This window comes from Peromyscus eremicus, chromosome 1, assembly GCF_949786415.1.
Source record: "Peromyscus eremicus chromosome 1, PerEre_H2_v1, whole genome shotgun sequence".
Classification (NCBI taxonomy): domain Eukaryota; kingdom Metazoa; phylum Chordata; class Mammalia; order Rodentia; family Cricetidae; genus Peromyscus; species Peromyscus eremicus.
Window position 1 is genome coordinate 174,622,620 of NC_081416.1, and position 17,127 is coordinate 174,639,746.

Sequence of the window (17,127 nt, forward strand, 5' to 3'; positions counted from 1 at the left end):
GACATTAAAGAAGAGCACTGACTGTCACCAGGGCTGGTGATGCCTGGGTGTGGGCTTGGAGATATGGGAGTGGAAGGTCCTAAGCATCTGCCTAGCGATTTCACTCAGACTTTCCTTGTACTAGGACCTTTTGTCCGACAAATTTAATTGCTGCAGTTTATTGTTTTGCTCCAGGATTATTTTTTGGTCTTTTATTTAACAATACTTGATTTTTTGTGTGAGAGTATGTGTGCATGCATATATGCATGTATAAGTGCATGTATAAGTGCATGTATATGACTGCATATGTTTGTGTACATATATATATATATATATATATATATGTTCATTCCTCATTGATTATGCTTTATTTTATATACACTTCAAGGTCTTGATTAAAAGAAAAGATAAATATAGAAATATGATATGAGTAGGAAAGTAGTGAGATGATCCTCCCTCACAGATGATACTGCCCCACATGTCACAAATCCTAAAGACTCCTCCAAGAAAACACTTAGACCTGATAAGTACTTTCTGCAAGGCAGCACTTTCAAATGACAACAATGAACATGTTGAGAAAGAAATAAGAAAAAGTGCTGTTCACAATAGCTTAAAACGTAATGGGACTAATGCTTCGAGCCACAGAAATATGAAGTAATTACTCAGCTGGCACTGACAAGGCTAACCCAGCAGAGCCCCTGGTTAAAGCCAAACTTAAGGAGTTTTGGTGATATTGGCTTTTGAATGTATTAGCTGTTTCCTGAAGTGAATTTCTTGTGTGCTATTGTAGCCTTCCCATCTGATTCTTCCCCAAGAATTTCTAACAGTGTGATTGATCATTTATTGGGCACAACTTCCCCTATACAATTAGGGTATTTGGATAACATCCCCAGCTGTGTATGGAAACAGTCACACAGTTGATACTTGTTTCCCACAACCAGGTCTTTGTTCCTTTCTCCAATATAAACTTAGACATCTGCTTTCTTGCAGTTATCTTCATTGGCAGACATTTGGTAAGTGTTAAGTGTCCAGGCAAAAGTATCTCATTTGAGACATTTACAGACACCCAAGGACATAGAATTGCAACGTGTCGGAATTTGTTGATTCTCAGTCTTTAGGTAGTTAGGGAGAAAATGTGCCCTGGGCTCACCCCACCTGCAGATAGGAAATGCTGCCCCACACATAGACAACCACTTGGGCCTGGAAAGGGCATCGATCTAAGAGGTGAAACTGCTGCTGTAAGTTTCAGAATCCAGTATACTTGCTACCTGTTTTCTTAATACCTGTCTTTTACACACAGATAAATATAGTTCCCACCCTCATCAAAGAAGCTTTTGTAACATATGGAAACTATTACAAAGTCCCACATCTGGTCAAAATGCAGAGAATTGTGGGGCATTCAGGATGACATGAGCTACAAGATGGTGCCGAGAGGAAGTTAGCCCAAGTTGTTTATGCTGAGCTTAGATACAAAGATGAGGAGATGATGTCAGTGCATAAACAGCTCGTTAACAAGGAAATGAGCATAGGGTGACCTTTAAAACGATTGGTTGGTTCCTTCCACCTGCTCCTAGGGTTCTGAGGTTTTCTGCTATAAAAGGGGCTTACTGCCTAATAATAAAGGAATTCTTGCTTGGCTTGACTCCCCGCTGTATCTCATTGTCTCCTGGTAAGAGGAAGGCTGGGAAATGGGCAAGCAGCACACTTACCTTTCCTCAGTCCAGGTCACCTCTTCAGAGGTAACCTAAGTTTCTGGTGCAGCAAGAGCCCAGAGAGAATAACTGACTGTAAGGTGTCCAGGCACATCTGATACATCTGCAGTGAATCCATTCAACCTAACACTTGGAAAAAACACAGAAGAGGGGACAGAATGGCCCCTAGAGGCTAAGGATCCCTGCTGATAGTATATATACCCTAGCCATGACAGGAAAATATACCTATGAACTCTCAGTAGTATATTTAGTGAAAGGTACCATCATAATCACACCAGTTGGTATAGAAATAAGGACAGGGAAATTCTACATGGTCTTACCTCTAGATGAGGGAATACAGGAGTCCAACGGCTGCTGAAAGAGAGAGAATCAGCTGCCTCAGTAGGGAAATCCCATATTGGTTTTCCAATCACAAGTGCTCAGCTCAGCATACATTCACATACAAACAGAACTAATTGGACTCAGTAGGTTATATGTACATGTGATCATATACATATACGTAAATATAAACTGAAAAGTAAAGAAGAAATCCTAAATATGGGAAGGGAGTGAGGTACTGGAGGGGGAGAGTGTGGGTGAGAGCCATAGAGCACAGCTAAGGAATTGAGTTTCTCAAAAACAACCACTAATTTTTAAAAAAAGAATTGCATGTGGTAACATTTTGTATGATCTCTGTAACTTTTATGCACATTTGAAACTATTCTGAAAACTGAATTGTATTAGAAAACACTTTAAATTAAGCCCCATTTCTATGTCCTAATACTTGTTATTGAGTTTCTTGTTTGGGGTCGTGAACTCAGGCTCACAGTTGCTGCAGAATGATCTCTGAATGAGTTCACAATTGCTTAACACAACAACCTTTGACTGGTTATTATATCATTTCCTCCTCTCAGTAGTTAGTTTCACAATGAACTGTGGGATGTTACTGATTTCTTTGCCTGCACTATAAATATTACCCTCACCATTTGCTAGAAGCTGAAAAGGTGGCTAAAGCTGTAATCCTAACAGCACCCACAAAGAGCTCTTTGCCATGTCAGACTACCTTTGGTTTGAAGGGATACCTCTTCCTTCTGTAGAGTATAAAAAAGAAATAATTGAAGAATCTCGTGATAAGTTTGTGATCAGAGATGAAGACACAGTCATACTGACTTACCCTAAATCAGGTAAGAACTGTGAGTGAGAATGATCCTGAAGTGTATGAAGAAGGATAGGGCTTTGATCATCATTCATTTGGGTGATGAGTGGAGTGCTCTATATATCTGATGTTTAAAATGTTTTGTGGGTGTGGAGAGCTGTGTGTGAGTGCATTTTCACTCAGAGAAAGAACTCCAGCCTGGTCTGTGTGGGCAGAGGCTCATCCAGGCCATGTGAGCAATGCCAGTGGATCCTAAGGCAGTCTCTGGCATTGTTCTGTCTCTGTGTGGAGGAGAGTTGAAGAGGGAAATGAGGAAAACAAACAGAAGAAATAGCACCAAGGTATAAAGGCATATATATATAAAGGCATGTAAGAATATATGGAGGAGAGGACAATGTCAGGTAGAAGAATTATTGTGGACCTTGTCCAAGGAGTAAAAACAGTCTCAAAACTCAAGAACCAAAAAGAAGCAGCATGGACTTTGGGGAGGGTTGTTTGCTGGGTGGCAGAAGCACTGAACACAGGTAAGTTTTGGGTTGCTGACACTGACAGTGAAAGAACATGGAAAAGCCAAGGGCAGTGGAATGCATGAAGAAGAATTATACAATGGCCCAGAGAAGAGAGCTAGAGAAATACCCAAGGACAAGTGAACATGTAAACATAAATACAAGTGTGAGTGGTAAATAGACAGAAGGGGATTTATTCACCTAAAGAGAAACAGTACTCACACACATACTGCAGCATGGATGCATCTCAATTGCTTTGCATTAAAAGAAAGGAGCCAGTCTCAAGGACAGAGTCCACAATTACATCCCTGTGGAGTATCTGGGAAAGTTGAACTCACAGCACCAGAATGTAGAATGATGATGGCCCAGGACTTGAGGGGACTTTCAGGTGGAGTTAATTGAGTATAGTCTCAGTTTCTCCATGTGAAGCATTGGTAATGTGCTGGATGAATATACTTTGTACTTAGAGCATGTGGACATTGTGAACCCCACAGGTCTGTGTGCTTGGAAACAGCTGCACTGTAAGTTGTACAGGTGTACAATTTTCTTCTTGAGGCTTTTTCACAAGTGCTGTTGAATTGAGTGACCATTATGTTTCCTTCTTCAGGAACTAACTGGCTGATTGAGATTGTCTGCCTGATTCAGACCAAGGGGGATCCCACTTGGATCCAATCTGTGCCTATCTGGGACCGCTCACCCTGGATAGAGTCACAAGGTGGATATCCACTATTAATCAATAAGGAAGGACCACGCCTCATCAGCTCCCACCTTCCCTTCCATCTTTTCCCCAAGTCTTTCTTCAATTCCAAGGCCAAGGTCAGTGTCCAGTGGTTGAGAAATCTTTGACCAAATGCTCTTTGAACTTCATCTACCTTGATGGGCCCTGGAGCTCTTGCTGAAATGCACTCGGATTGTGTAGGTTGTGGGTGGGAACATGAGATTCTCATGCACTAAGTGGTGCAGATGTGTCTCCACCTCAGACTATATCAGAGTACCAGAATGTCAAGTACTACACAGTGATCCTGGGCAGATAAATGAGAGAAAGTGAAATATCAACTAGAGCATTTAGGAACTACAGATACAGGTCAAGCAGAGGGCACACTCTAGTGTACAGTGGACATTACTGTTTTGCTGTCATCAAAGTCAATTAGCTAATCTTGATTCTACATAAATCCCATGAGCAGTGTGTGAATCACCCCAGACAGAGTTGCTCATAGAAAAGCAGCCTGACTAGGCATCAGTGCTGTAATCATGGAGATTGATCAGCAGTCACGGCTCATCTGTACCCACCGTGTGTTGCTCTATCTAGGTGTCCACTGATGTGATTAGCCACAAGAATCACCCTCATCACTGATAGAGGATCTCTAGAAGGGATCAAAAATATCCAGATTCTGACCTATCATAGTTTCTTGTTAGTAAGAAAGTTTTTGGAATTCCTTGCACCATGGAGCCTAAAAATATTTTGTGCTTTAACTGCACAGACAAACTTAGAAAAATTTCCTCTCTTGAAAATATCGTAGGGAACTTTGACCATTTACTCATATGCATGTGCATTATTGGGATTTGACACATACTTAGCTAGAAAAATTGAGGCCTAAAGAGTTGAATTCTAGAATAATGTCACAAAGAGTGTTGGCACAAAATATAAATTTCCTTTTATTAAAATTATTTATTTTTAATTTGTTTCTTTCATTGTTTGTAATTATAATTACATACATCATTCCCTCTTCCTCCCTCCAGGCTTTCCTTCTTTCTCTCTTTCAATTTTGTGGTCTCTTTTTTCTTTAATTGTTGTTACATCTCTATATGTATCTACGTATTTCTCAATATTTAAATGTAACCTGCTCAGTCTATAAAATATTACTTGTATGCATGTTTTCAGGGCTGAGCACTGGGAATTGCATAACCAACCAGCTGTTATGCTTTTCCCAGGGAAAGTCTATTTCTCCAACCCTCTGCATATCTGAGTTGCCTATAGGTCTTTGTGTTCACTATTGTGCAATGACACACTGGCTTTGAGCTCTGCATCATGATTCTTTTGAAAGTTATATTTGGTAGTTAAAGTTGTGGAAAAGAATTAGTTTCTCATATTGTAGATAGATTTAGCACAGTACTCATCTCTGAATATATAAGATGTTCTTTCACAGTGGATGAGTGATTTTTCACATTGTAAGATATTGATCTTTACAACTAGAGAATCAGTCTTGGATTTTGTTATTGTTGCTTTGTTTTTTAAAGTATTAGTGGCCTGAGTAATTTTGCTGTTACATGTTTGTAAATGAAATAAAATTATAAAAGAGGATTCTCACTATAGATATTTTGCACTTATGTAAATATTTTGTCAAATAAAAATAATTAATGTTTTTAGAAACCTCATGGAGATTTGATTGACATTTCATATAAATTGTGCAAGTTAAATGGTTTCAAATGACTATGTTGACCTTCATGTACATGTTTTTCTGTTTAAGGTGATCTATTTAATCAGAAATCCCAGAGATGTTCTTGTGTCTGGTTATTTTTTCTGGAGTAAGATGAAATCTGTTAAGAATCCGGAGTCACTGAGAACTTATTTTGAATGGTTCCTCAAAGGAAATGGTGAGTGTCCTATTACATACAGGGCTTCGGTGAGCCTCAGATCCATTTTTAATGACAAGGTGAGATATAGCTCAGGTTGGTCTTGAACTCTATATAGCCAGGGACAATGTTGAAGCTCTGCTCCTCCTGCATCTAGTTCTTGAGTTTTAGCACTAAAAGCACCTATTACCATGTTCCCTCAATTTAATACTGGGGCTCACACCCACAAGATTATGTATTTTACCTAATTTGGTTATGTCCCTAACATTTAGTGTATTCTGTAGTCTTCACTTGTCTCCATCTTATCCCTCTATATTCAACAAATCTGTGGTTCTAAATCTCATCACCATTTTGAACCTAATTGTGAAGTCTTCCTGTTTTCACACACCACTGCATAATAGGGCACAACTACAGCTTGACCCATAACACACCATCCTGTTAACATTTGGAGTGTCTGGTCTTTCTAGTACTAAGGTAGGTGTTATAATTTGTGGTATTGAATAAGAAATGCCTCAAACAGACCTTGACGTTTGAACACTTGTTTCCCACTTGATGGAACTGTTTCAGAAGATTTATGAGGCACAATTGCAGGAGGTCCATCACTGAGTGTGGGCTTTGAGAGGTTTTTAAATTCTTTTTTAAATTAAAATTTTCATTTATTCTATATCCTGACCAGTTTAGCCTCCCTCCTTTCCTCCAATCCTTCTCCACCCCCAACCCCCACTCCACTCCTCCTCTGTTTCTGTTCATAAAGGTGCAGGCCTCAGCATGGGTGTCAACAAAGCATGGCATATCAAGTTCAGGTAGGGCTAAACTCTTCTTGTATTAAGGCTGGGCAAGGCAACCCACTATGAGGAATAGGTTTCTAAAAGTCAGCCAAAGAAACAGGGATGGGCACTGCTTTCATCACTAGGAGTCCCACAAGCAGATCAAGGTACACAATTGCCATACATGTGTAGAGGACCTAGGTCAGTTCCATGCATGATCTTTAGATGTCAGTCCAGAGTCTGTGAGCTCCTATGAGCCCATGTCATTTGTTTCTGTTGGTACCTTTGGGATGACTTTGACCTACTTGGCTCATCCAATCCTTCCTCTGTCTCTTCAATAGGATTCCCTGAGCTAGGCCCAGTGCTTGGCTCTGGGTCTCTCTATCTGTTTCTTTAGGTCACTGGATGAAGGCTCTCTGATTACAATGTGGTGAGTTACCACCCTGCTTACAGGAGATGGCCAGTTCAGGCTACCTATCCACTATTGCTAATAGTCTTAGCTCGAGTCATCCTTGTAGATTCATGGGAGTTTCTCTTACCAGGTTTCTACCTGACCCCAAATGCCTGCCCTCAAGATGTCTCTTTCATTACTCTCCCACCCCAACTATGCCTCCAACCTAATCTTCATGTTTCCATCCCAGCCAACCCAGGAGTTCTCTTCTATTTTCCCTTCCAGGGAAATCTGTGCATCACCATCCCCTTTGGGCCCTCCTGGTTACCTAGTCTCTGTGGAGCTGTGGATTGTATCATGGTTATCCTTTACTTTACAGCTAATATCCACTCTTGAGTGAGTACATACCATGTTTGTCTTTCTGTGTCTGGGATACCTCACTCAGGATGATTTTTTCTAGTTCCTCCAGTTCCCTCAAATTTCCTGATGTAATTGATTTTAACAGTTGAGTAATACTCCATTGTGGAAATGTACCACATTTCCTTTGTCCATTGTGTGGCTGAGGAGCCCCTAGGCTGCCTCCATGTTCTGGCTATTGTGAAAAACCCTGCCATGAACATAGTTGAACAACTGTTCTTATGGAAAGATTGAGCATCCTTTGGGTATATGCCCAAGAATGGTATCGCTGGGTCTTGAGGTAGATTGATTTTCAGTTTTCTGAGAAACTTCCATATTGATTTCCAAAGTTGCTGTACAAGTCTAGACTACCACTAGCATTGGAGGAGTGTTCCCCTAGATCCACATGAAAAAGTTAAGTTCTTAAGTCACTTCTAGTTTCTTGTCTCTGCTTCCAGCTTGTAGTTGAGATGATCTCTCAGCTTCATGCTGCTATAGCCCTGCCTGCCACTTTTTGCCATTCCCTCCTTTCTCCCATCATTTATTCATATCCATCTAGAATAATAAGCCAAAATTAAGTTCTCTCTGCTTACTTAAGTTGCCTTTGTTCATGATGTTTTATCACAGCAACAGAAAACTAACAAAAATTTTGGTCTTCCTACCACACCACTCATTTGTGGATTCTCTTAGTCTTTTTTCTTTGGCTTCCCATACTTTGTCCTGACTGTCTATTATTTTGTTAAGATGCATCTTTCCAAATATTATAAATTCTATTTTCTTTATTGTCTTAAAAGTATTTTAAGAGGCATGGATTCTTAACACTTTTTAAATGTGTTTAACTTTTATTGACTTACAACAATTATATATAATTATTATGACATTTTCATATATATATGCAGGTATTTTTGATCAAATTAATGGCCCACTATCCTCTCTTCTGCTATTTCCACTTTTGCTGATCCTTTTCCTCTTCCTGAGTAACTCTGCTTTCTACTTCCATGTCCCTTTTCTGCATGTGTTTGTTTGTGACGCAATGAGGTCCATTGGGGTTGCTTACTGAAGCACAGGAAAAGAGTCATTTACAGGAGCATGGGTACCTTACCAGTAGCTCCAATACTGAAAAAAATACCTCTCCTTCCACTAGCAACCACTAACTGCCTATAGACCGTGGAAGGAGGGGTCTCATGAGCCCTGCCCCCTAACTACACTTGACTGCTCATAAAGCCACAGGAAAGTGGTGGATACTTGGGAGTACTTTCTCTCTCCTTGATAGAGTATTTTAGGGCCCAGTCTTGTACAGTAATCCCAGCTACTAAGAGTTAAAATGTGCTGTGGCCTTGTCATGTCTAGAAGATAATATTCCACATCATTCTACCCCATATTTAAGCTTTTACATCATTTCCATACCTTCTTCCTCCATGTTTCTTAAGGCTTCATGGGGTGGGGGTGTCTAGATCATCTCATTTGGTGAGCACTGAAAAAGACCTTATTCTCAGCATTTTGGCCAATTTTATGTCTCCAAAACTCCTCACTTCAAGAAGAATCTTTTTTTTTTAAACCAAGCTGACAGTAGTGATATATAAGGAGATACATAGCTATTTAGAAGAGAATTGGATGTGTACATCAAGTCCATTCAGCAGAACAACAGTGATAGCTTCAACCCTAGGACCTATTCCCTCCACAGCATGTATATTCAACCACATTGAGTGCACCACATTTGAACTCTTCTCAATCAGAAAAGGATTGGTTACCCTGATACCACAATTTCCATGATTGCACTACTGGACATGCCTTATAAGGCTGGTTGAAGTATCCATCACAGTGTCCACAGCTGAATACCATGACTATTGATGAGAGTCTCCTGCTATCAGACTGCACAACACTTTCCGGCACTATGAGAGCTATTGCACAGGAAGGCATATTTCAGGCAATTCCCAGCTTGCTTTCTTTATGTATTTTGATAAGAATATGAGGATATGTTTAGAAATAGGGTCTTAACAACTAGTTTTAGGGGGCACTGACAACAGTGACAATTGCCTATATTATTTGGTTCGTTGGGCCTTTCTAGGCAACAAATCCTAGGGAGGTATCCCACCACTAGCAATGGAGTTTTTATTTAATAACCTATGACTTCTGGGAGCAGTACTGTAGCTTGACTTATACTTTTTAATGAGCTTACAAACCAATGAGTTTCCATAAGGCATTGTCATATATTCTTGGATTTGGTTAATTTTATTTTTTTTTTTGAGAAAAGGTTTCTCTGTGTAGCTTTGTGCCATTCCTGGAACACACTATGTAGCCTAGACTGGCCTTGAATTCACAGAGATCCGCCTGCCTCTGCCTCCGTAGTGCTGGGATTTAAGGCATGCACCACCACCGCCTGGTGGTTTTGATTAATTTTATTCCTCATTCTCTCACCCCATCTTCACATTAACCCATTCAGTCTCATATTCACTCCCTTCACATTCATACCAGAGGTATTCTGGAATTTCTCTTTTCTTGAGGTCTCTTTTTCATGTTCCCAATCTAAGGGCCCTTTCCAGTTTCCTGTACTTATAATGCACTTCAAGTTAAACACACTAAGAACTTGTCTAGGATCCTTATATGAGAGAGCACATGCAATGGTTGTCTGTCTGTGCTGGGCTTATCTCATTAGGCATATTTTCCAGTTCCATCTATTTTACTGAGAATTTTATAATTTCATCTTTATAGCTGAAGGAAATTTAATTGTGTATATACATTACAATTTTATTATCTACTTTTCAGTTGATGGGCAGGTAGGGTGAACCTATTTCCTAGCTATTGTGAGTAGAGGTGCAATGAACACAGATTTTTGAGTTCCTGCATAGTTGTACATATCTAAGTATATAGTAGACTATACCTAAATAATTTGAGTATATACCTAAGAATTGATAGCTGGGTCATATGGAAGTTCTCTTTTCAGCTTTTTTTTAGTAAACTCCACAGTGATTTTAGTAAGGGTTGTATCAGTTTGCACTCCCACCAACATTTCTCTTTCCCCACATTTTCTTCATAAATTTTAAAAACTAAACTTTATTATAAAGAAACTTTTAAATAAGGAAAAACAAGATACACCCAAATTAATGAGACTCTAAGCCTATAACTTGATGAATACAAATTATATATAAAATACAGTTAGATTTGATATTAAAAAGAGAAGCTGCTACGAGTCACATTACATGTTATACTTTTAATATCACTTATATTGCACTCAATTTTCCATCACTGTGACAAATTTATAACTAGAACACTGTAACCTTATATTGTCTTTCAACACTCTCATCCATTATCTGCATCTAGTCCTTTCTCATCCCCTTATATTTGGAGAAAACCAAAATGGCTAAGAAACACTTAACAAAATGTTCAACATCCTTAGCCATCAGGGAAATGCAACTTAAAATGACTCTCAGATTCCACTTCAACCTGTCAGAATGGCTAAGATAAAAAACACAAGTAACAGCTCATGCTGGAGAGGAGGTAGTGTGAGGGGAACACTCCTCCATTGCTGGTGGGAGTGCAAACTGGTACAGCCATTTTCAAAGTCAGTGTGGAGGTTTCTCAGAAAACTGGGAATCAATCTACCCCAAGACCCAACTATACCACTCTTGGGCACATAGCCAAAGAATGTTCGATCGTACAATATGGATATTTGCTCAACTATGTTCATAGCAACATTATTTGTAATAGATAGAACCTGGAAACCCAGATGTCATCAACCAAGGAATGGATTAAGAAAACGTGGAATATTACTCAGCTGTTTAAGAACACCAGGAAATTTGAAAGCACATGGATAGAACTAAAAAAAAAAATCCCGAGTGAGGTAACGCAGACAGAGAAAGACAATCATGGTATGTACTCGCTCATATGAGGATATTAGCTATAAAATAAAGGATAATAGTGCTATGATCCACAGACCCAGAAAGACTAGGTAACAAGGAGGATTCATGGTGGGGACACGCAGATATCCTTGTGAAAGGAAAAAAGAAGTGATTTTTGTGAGTGAACAGGGAACAGGTGGGCATGGGAATGTGAGTGGTCAGGTTGAGGGAGGGGATGAAGTGGGAGAGTTCTGAAAGAGACTACTGGAAAGGGGAACATTTTTGGGTCAGGTAAAAACATTGCCAAGAATCTCCAAGGAAGACTCCGATTAGACTCCTAGCAACAGCAGATATATAGTCTGAACAGTCCATCTCCTGTGACCAGATTTGCGCCTAGCCTAATTGTCATCAGAGAGACTTCATCCAGTAACTGATGGAAACAGATGCAGACCAACAGGCAAATATTAGGTGGAGTTCAGCGAAGCCTGCACAAGAGGGGGAGAAAGAATACTTGGAGCTACAAGGGTCAAGGACACCACAAGAATACTCACAGACCCAACCTGGGCTCATAGAGGCTCACAGAGTCTGAAATGCCAACCAGGGTGCCTACATGGGACTGATGTAGACCCTCTGTATATGCTGTTATAGCTTTGTAGATCGGTGCTCTTGTAGGACTTCAAAGAGTGAGAACAGGGGCTATCTCCAATTCTTTTACTGGTGTTGAGACCTTACTTCACATGCTTGGTCACCTTGCCCAGCTTTAATTCATGGGGAAGTACTTGGTCTTATTGTGACTTGATATGCCATGTTGATACTCATAAGAGACCTGCCGTTTCCTAAACAGAAATGGAGGAGGAGGAATTTGGGAGGTGGTAAGAGAGGGGGGTTCGCCTGGGGGAGATACTGGGAGGAGAGGACACAAGGGAAAACTATGGCTGTAAAGTAAAATAAGTACACAAATACATTTATTTTAAAAAGAAAAGGAAAAAACAATCAAACCATGTTGCAGACCCTCTGGGCATTGACATGCTCCTCTATCAATGGCAGTCTTTTCTCATACCAGTCAAACATGTTCTGTCTCCTATTCCAACCTATTTGTACCATTTTGCTACTCCATCTTTTCCACCTGTCCATCGCATATTTATTCATCATAATCGCATTGGGAGCTGAGGTGTGTCATGCAGTATACCCTTTTGCCCAGACAGCTTTACTTGCCAATGTTCATTGCAGTGAGCTGTTGGTCTGGTTCAGGGCCTCTGGCTTCTGCTACACCATCAATACTGACTCCTCTAGACTCCTCTCAGATATCCTACTGTTGCTCAGAGTCATGGAGATCCTGTGGCTATGCTTCTGCAGGACTGGCCCTTTCCACCTTCTCCACCAGATCAGAGATACAATAAATGTTGGGGTGAACCAACTCAAAGCCCTATGTCTGGGCGTCTGTGGTTGCTGAGTTATTCAGCACTGCTCTTTGCTCTGCCTTCTCCTGCCCCAGAGGTGGCAGGAAAGGGGTAGGTCCAGTTCTGATTACTTTTACGGTTCATTTCATTTTATTTATAGAAGTATTTTTCTTGCATGTATGTGTTTGTTGAATATGTGTCTGGGTCCAGAGGGGCAGGAAGAAGGCATTGTGGGTAGTAGAAATTGAGTCCTGGTTCTCTAAAAGAACAGTGAATGCTTTTAACTGCTTAGCCTTCTCCCCATCCCTACTTGTTTAGTTGTTTAAATGTCATCTTAGTTTAATTTTGGTAGTTTTTAATCTATGTAGAAATTCATCCATATGTTTTAGATTTTCCAGTTTAGTGGAATGCTCTTAAGGTAAACTATAATAATTTTCTGAATTTCACTGGAGCTTGTCATAATGACTCCATTTTCATGTCTTACTGTATGAACTTTGGCATTCATTATTCCTCTTGGTTATTTTATCTAAAGTTTGTCAATATGTGAAAGAACCAAATCAGTTTCATTGACTCTGTGGTTTGTTTTGTTGTTGAGCTCTTTTTGTTCCACTGATTGCACTAATGTCAGTGTTTTCTTTCCAGCTAATGATTTTGGTGTTTGACTTGTTCCTTTTCTACAGCCCTAAGGTGAACCATTAACTAAATTATTAGAGATTTCTTAATATAGGAACACTGACCTTTAAACATCTCTGTTAGGACTGTTTACATCGCATCTCACAGATTAAAGGATGTTGTGTTTAATTTTCATTTTATTGAAGGAGTCTTTCTACTCTTGGATTCTTTAAGAAACCATTCATGATTATGTTGTGAGTTGTTTAATCTCCATGAGTTTGTTTACTTCTAGAGTTTCTCTTGTTTATTTATAGTCATTTTATTGGTGTTGGACAGAGTATAAAGAAATATTTCAGTTTCCCCATATTTGCTGAGACGTTCTTTGTGTCCTAATATATCTTGGAATTCCAACTCCTGTCTTCTTATTATATTATCTTTGTTCTTATTGGATTTTCCCAAGTCCTTCACCTTACCTTCACACTGTGATTTTTTTCCTTTAAAAATATCCTATTTATTGTGATCTTGTGTGTATGTGTGCATGAGTGTCTGTTTGGGCACACACATCTCACAGAACATTTGTGAGAACCTGAGGACAACTTTGTGGAGTCAGTTGTACTTCTGATTTATGTGGGTTACAGAGACAGTTTGGTCATTGGGTTTATATGATAAGCACTTGGTTTATCCATTATTATTTCACAATGCCACCATTCCCTTTTGTATCTCTATTTACTTCATTTACTATTTAGTAGTTGTGTAGATCTCTTGTGCTAATTTCTACTCTTCCTTGTGCAATAAAGTTGTTTTCATAACTTACTTTTAAAAATTATGTCATTAGGCACTGCAGAGATGCTTTGGTGCTCAAAAGAACTTGGTGCTTTTTAGGGGAGGGGAGTTTGTTTCCCAGTACCCACTTCAAGTGGCTCACAAATTTCCATAGCTCTAGCTTCAGGGGAACTGGCACTCTTCTCATCTCTGCAGACACAGAAATACACAGACTCACACTCATATGAAAACACACAAACATACTAAAAGAAAAAATTAAGATAAATCTTTCAAAAATTATTTCTTTAGCTACAAGTTTCTAGGGCATTGCACATTCTCTGAACACTCATCTCTCTCTCTCTCTCTCTCTCTCTCTCTCTCTCTCTCTCTTTTTCTCCCTCTCTCTGTCTCGTTCTCCCTTTCCCACTCCCTCTACCCTTTCCCCACCTCTCTCTCTCTCCTTGATGACTTATTCCCTTCATTCTTTTAATTGTTATTATTAATGATGCCATACAACCTTGATTCATTCATTTGGTTTCACTCAACTGCTTGTTGTATTGATGAGAATCATTCTTCTCAATGTCATACAAAATGCCATTCTTCTCATCTCTGTCTTTGAATCTTTTTGTTTTTATAGGACCAAGATATAGGTACTTACTTGCCTGATAATTGAACATTACTCCCCACTAAGACTCAGATCTTGAGGTTGTTTGTTTTTGGATACAGCCACTAGGTCTCATCACTTGATACACATCAATTAAAATGTAACAAAATATAAATATCCAGGCTGATTAGTATGGTGCAAGCGTGCAATCACAACATTCATGGGATGGGTTCAAGTGAATCAACAGTTCAAGAACACCCTTGTCTACATACCAAGATGGAGGCAGCCTTGTCGAGATATTCTTTTTAATACCTGCTTCCAAATAAACACTTATCTTTTAAAATGACTTCCAAGGCAGAACCACTGTTAATTATCAGCTACATATATGTCATTACCTTATTCTTGGTGCTCTCCCTAAAATGCTTTTGGCTTTTTGTTTGTTTTCATACAGGATCTGTTATATCCCAGATTGGCCACAAATTCTCTATGTACTTGAAAATGACATTGAACCTCTGGTCTTCTCTTGTCTTGACCTCCCGAGTTTTAGTATTGCACATGTATGCCACATTTGGCTTGGCTTTTAGCTTTTCTTTGAATGTGAATAGGTATGTGTGTTTATGCTGATGTGGTTACAAATGTGTGAATGTGGCTGTTCTTGTGCCAAAGCTTGAGGGTGGAAGACAAACAACAACATCAGGCGTTGAGCCTTAATTTCTACCTTGTCTGAGGCAAAATCTCTTTCTTCTTGTTCAGCACTGTGTGTGCCAGCTTAGCTGGTCCCAAGCTTCTGGGCATTCTCCTGTCTCCACCTCCCATGTCATAGAAGGAGCACTAGGATAATAAAAAGAGACTGAATCACCATCTTTGAATGGTTCTTGAGGATTCAAACTCAGGCCCTCACACATGCAAGGCAAATGCTTTCCACTGAGCCATCTCCTGAGCCCAGCTTTCAATCTCGTTAAGTGGCTTAGTTCTGTCATGTATTGTGCAGTTTATTTCTCTCTACTACTTCTCTGTAGATCATTTACCCCCAGCTTTCAATCAAATTTTAGATTCCTTGAATTCATGTATCCTACTGCTCTGACCCTTGTTTAACTCTTAACTTTACTCCTGACTTGATTTAGTTAGTTTGTCAGATAATGGTTGAACAATGCAAATGTGTAAAGGAAACTGAGAAATATAGAGAGAGGCCTAAACCAGGAATAGTGAAGACACTGTGACTGTTGAGAAAACATCACAATAGCCCTAGGAATGTAAATGAATCTTTGAGGTGTGTATCAGGGTTCGGTGCTGTTTTTCCCTTTGGGGGAGGAGCCAAGTAGACACAGAGTCAATGACACAGATTATGGGAGAATGTTGAAACAAGCCTGGTTTATTCAGGAAGAGGCAAGTCTTACATACTCCTCCACCCCACCCTGGGAGAAGGTCTTAAGAATATGCATCTGCTGGTGTGACATGGTTGCCTCTCATTGGTCCAGATTATCTCCAGATCATGTCTCAGCTGCTGTTGCTAAGGCCCTTAGCCAGACTCAGATTGGTTCTCAGAAAGTATCTTTTTTTTAAAAACTGATTTGGGCCAGCTGGCTCTCAAGCTTATTAGGGATGAGTCATCCCACAGGGGTGAAGGTATAATTCTATGCCTGGAAGGTCTCTAGTAGTCTGTGTTTAGGAGGCTAGGCTATTGAAGAATCACTATTGAGAAGTGGTAGAAGCTTAGAAGTAGATGCCAGGGTGAGGAGATCTCCCTTAGAAAGGATTAAGATAGTTCTTTAGACATGATAGTAATATAAAGTCCAACCATGGCCATGCCAAGACCACTCTGGCTTACTGTATTGGTATGATTGCTTTTCCCCCAAACATGACTCCATCACTAAAGCCCAAGAGGAGGATGTTTCCATGAGGCATCAGGGGTAAATCTGTGAGATGATGAGTTTACTAATGAACTTGATTTAATCAGCTCAATATCTGTGTGTATTTGTTAAATGTCACATTGTATACTATAAATACTGGTTTGATTTTTCTTAGTAAAGCTGTCTGCCATTTCCAGAAAATATCAGGAAGACCTCACTTTCTTTCTCTATAATCAGTGCTTTCCTCTTCCCTTAACACAGTGACATTTGGATCATGGTTTGAGCACACCCGTGCCTGGCTATCCATGAGAAAAAGGGACAACTTCCTGATACTGAACTATGAAGACATGAAAAAGGTAACTGTTACAGCAATCACAAAGTCTCTCACAAACTTTCCCCATGCAGCACCTCATATTCTTCTGTATCCCCGTGTTAGTGTTAGGTCAATGAAGAGTCAGTAAAAGTGAGATTATGCCCTATGTCCTTTATTGAGCTGCATCTGACATTTTCTCTTCAGTCTCCTTGTCAATCATCCACAACTTCTTTACCCTACTCCACCCTGGGGTAGGGTGGGGTAGCTCACACTTGCGCTATATGGTT

The 17,127-nt window shown here is 39.8% G+C and overlaps 1 protein-coding gene across 2 annotated transcripts in view; it reads left to right on the top strand.

Annotated features, from left to right (window-relative positions):
- Positions 1 to 2,674: 2,674 nt before the first annotated feature.
- The window catches only part of LOC131902563 (sulfotransferase 2A1-like), a 41,282-nt gene continuing 26,829 nt past the window's right edge, over positions 2,675 to 17,127 (top strand). Inside the window, exons 1-3 of one of the 2 annotated variants that reach the window (XM_059253587.1) lie at positions 2,675 to 2,854; positions 3,940 to 4,148; positions 5,801 to 5,927. In XM_059253587.1, coding sequence (XP_059109570.1) covers positions 2,722 to 2,854; positions 3,940 to 4,148; positions 5,801 to 5,927 — 469 coding nt within the window. In that variant the 5' untranslated portion in view covers positions 2,675 to 2,721. Of the gene's footprint in view, positions 2,855 to 3,939; positions 4,149 to 5,800; positions 5,928 to 16,788; positions 16,885 to 17,127 lie in introns of those variants that run through there. The other variant, XR_009377092.1, reaches the window with a different exon arrangement.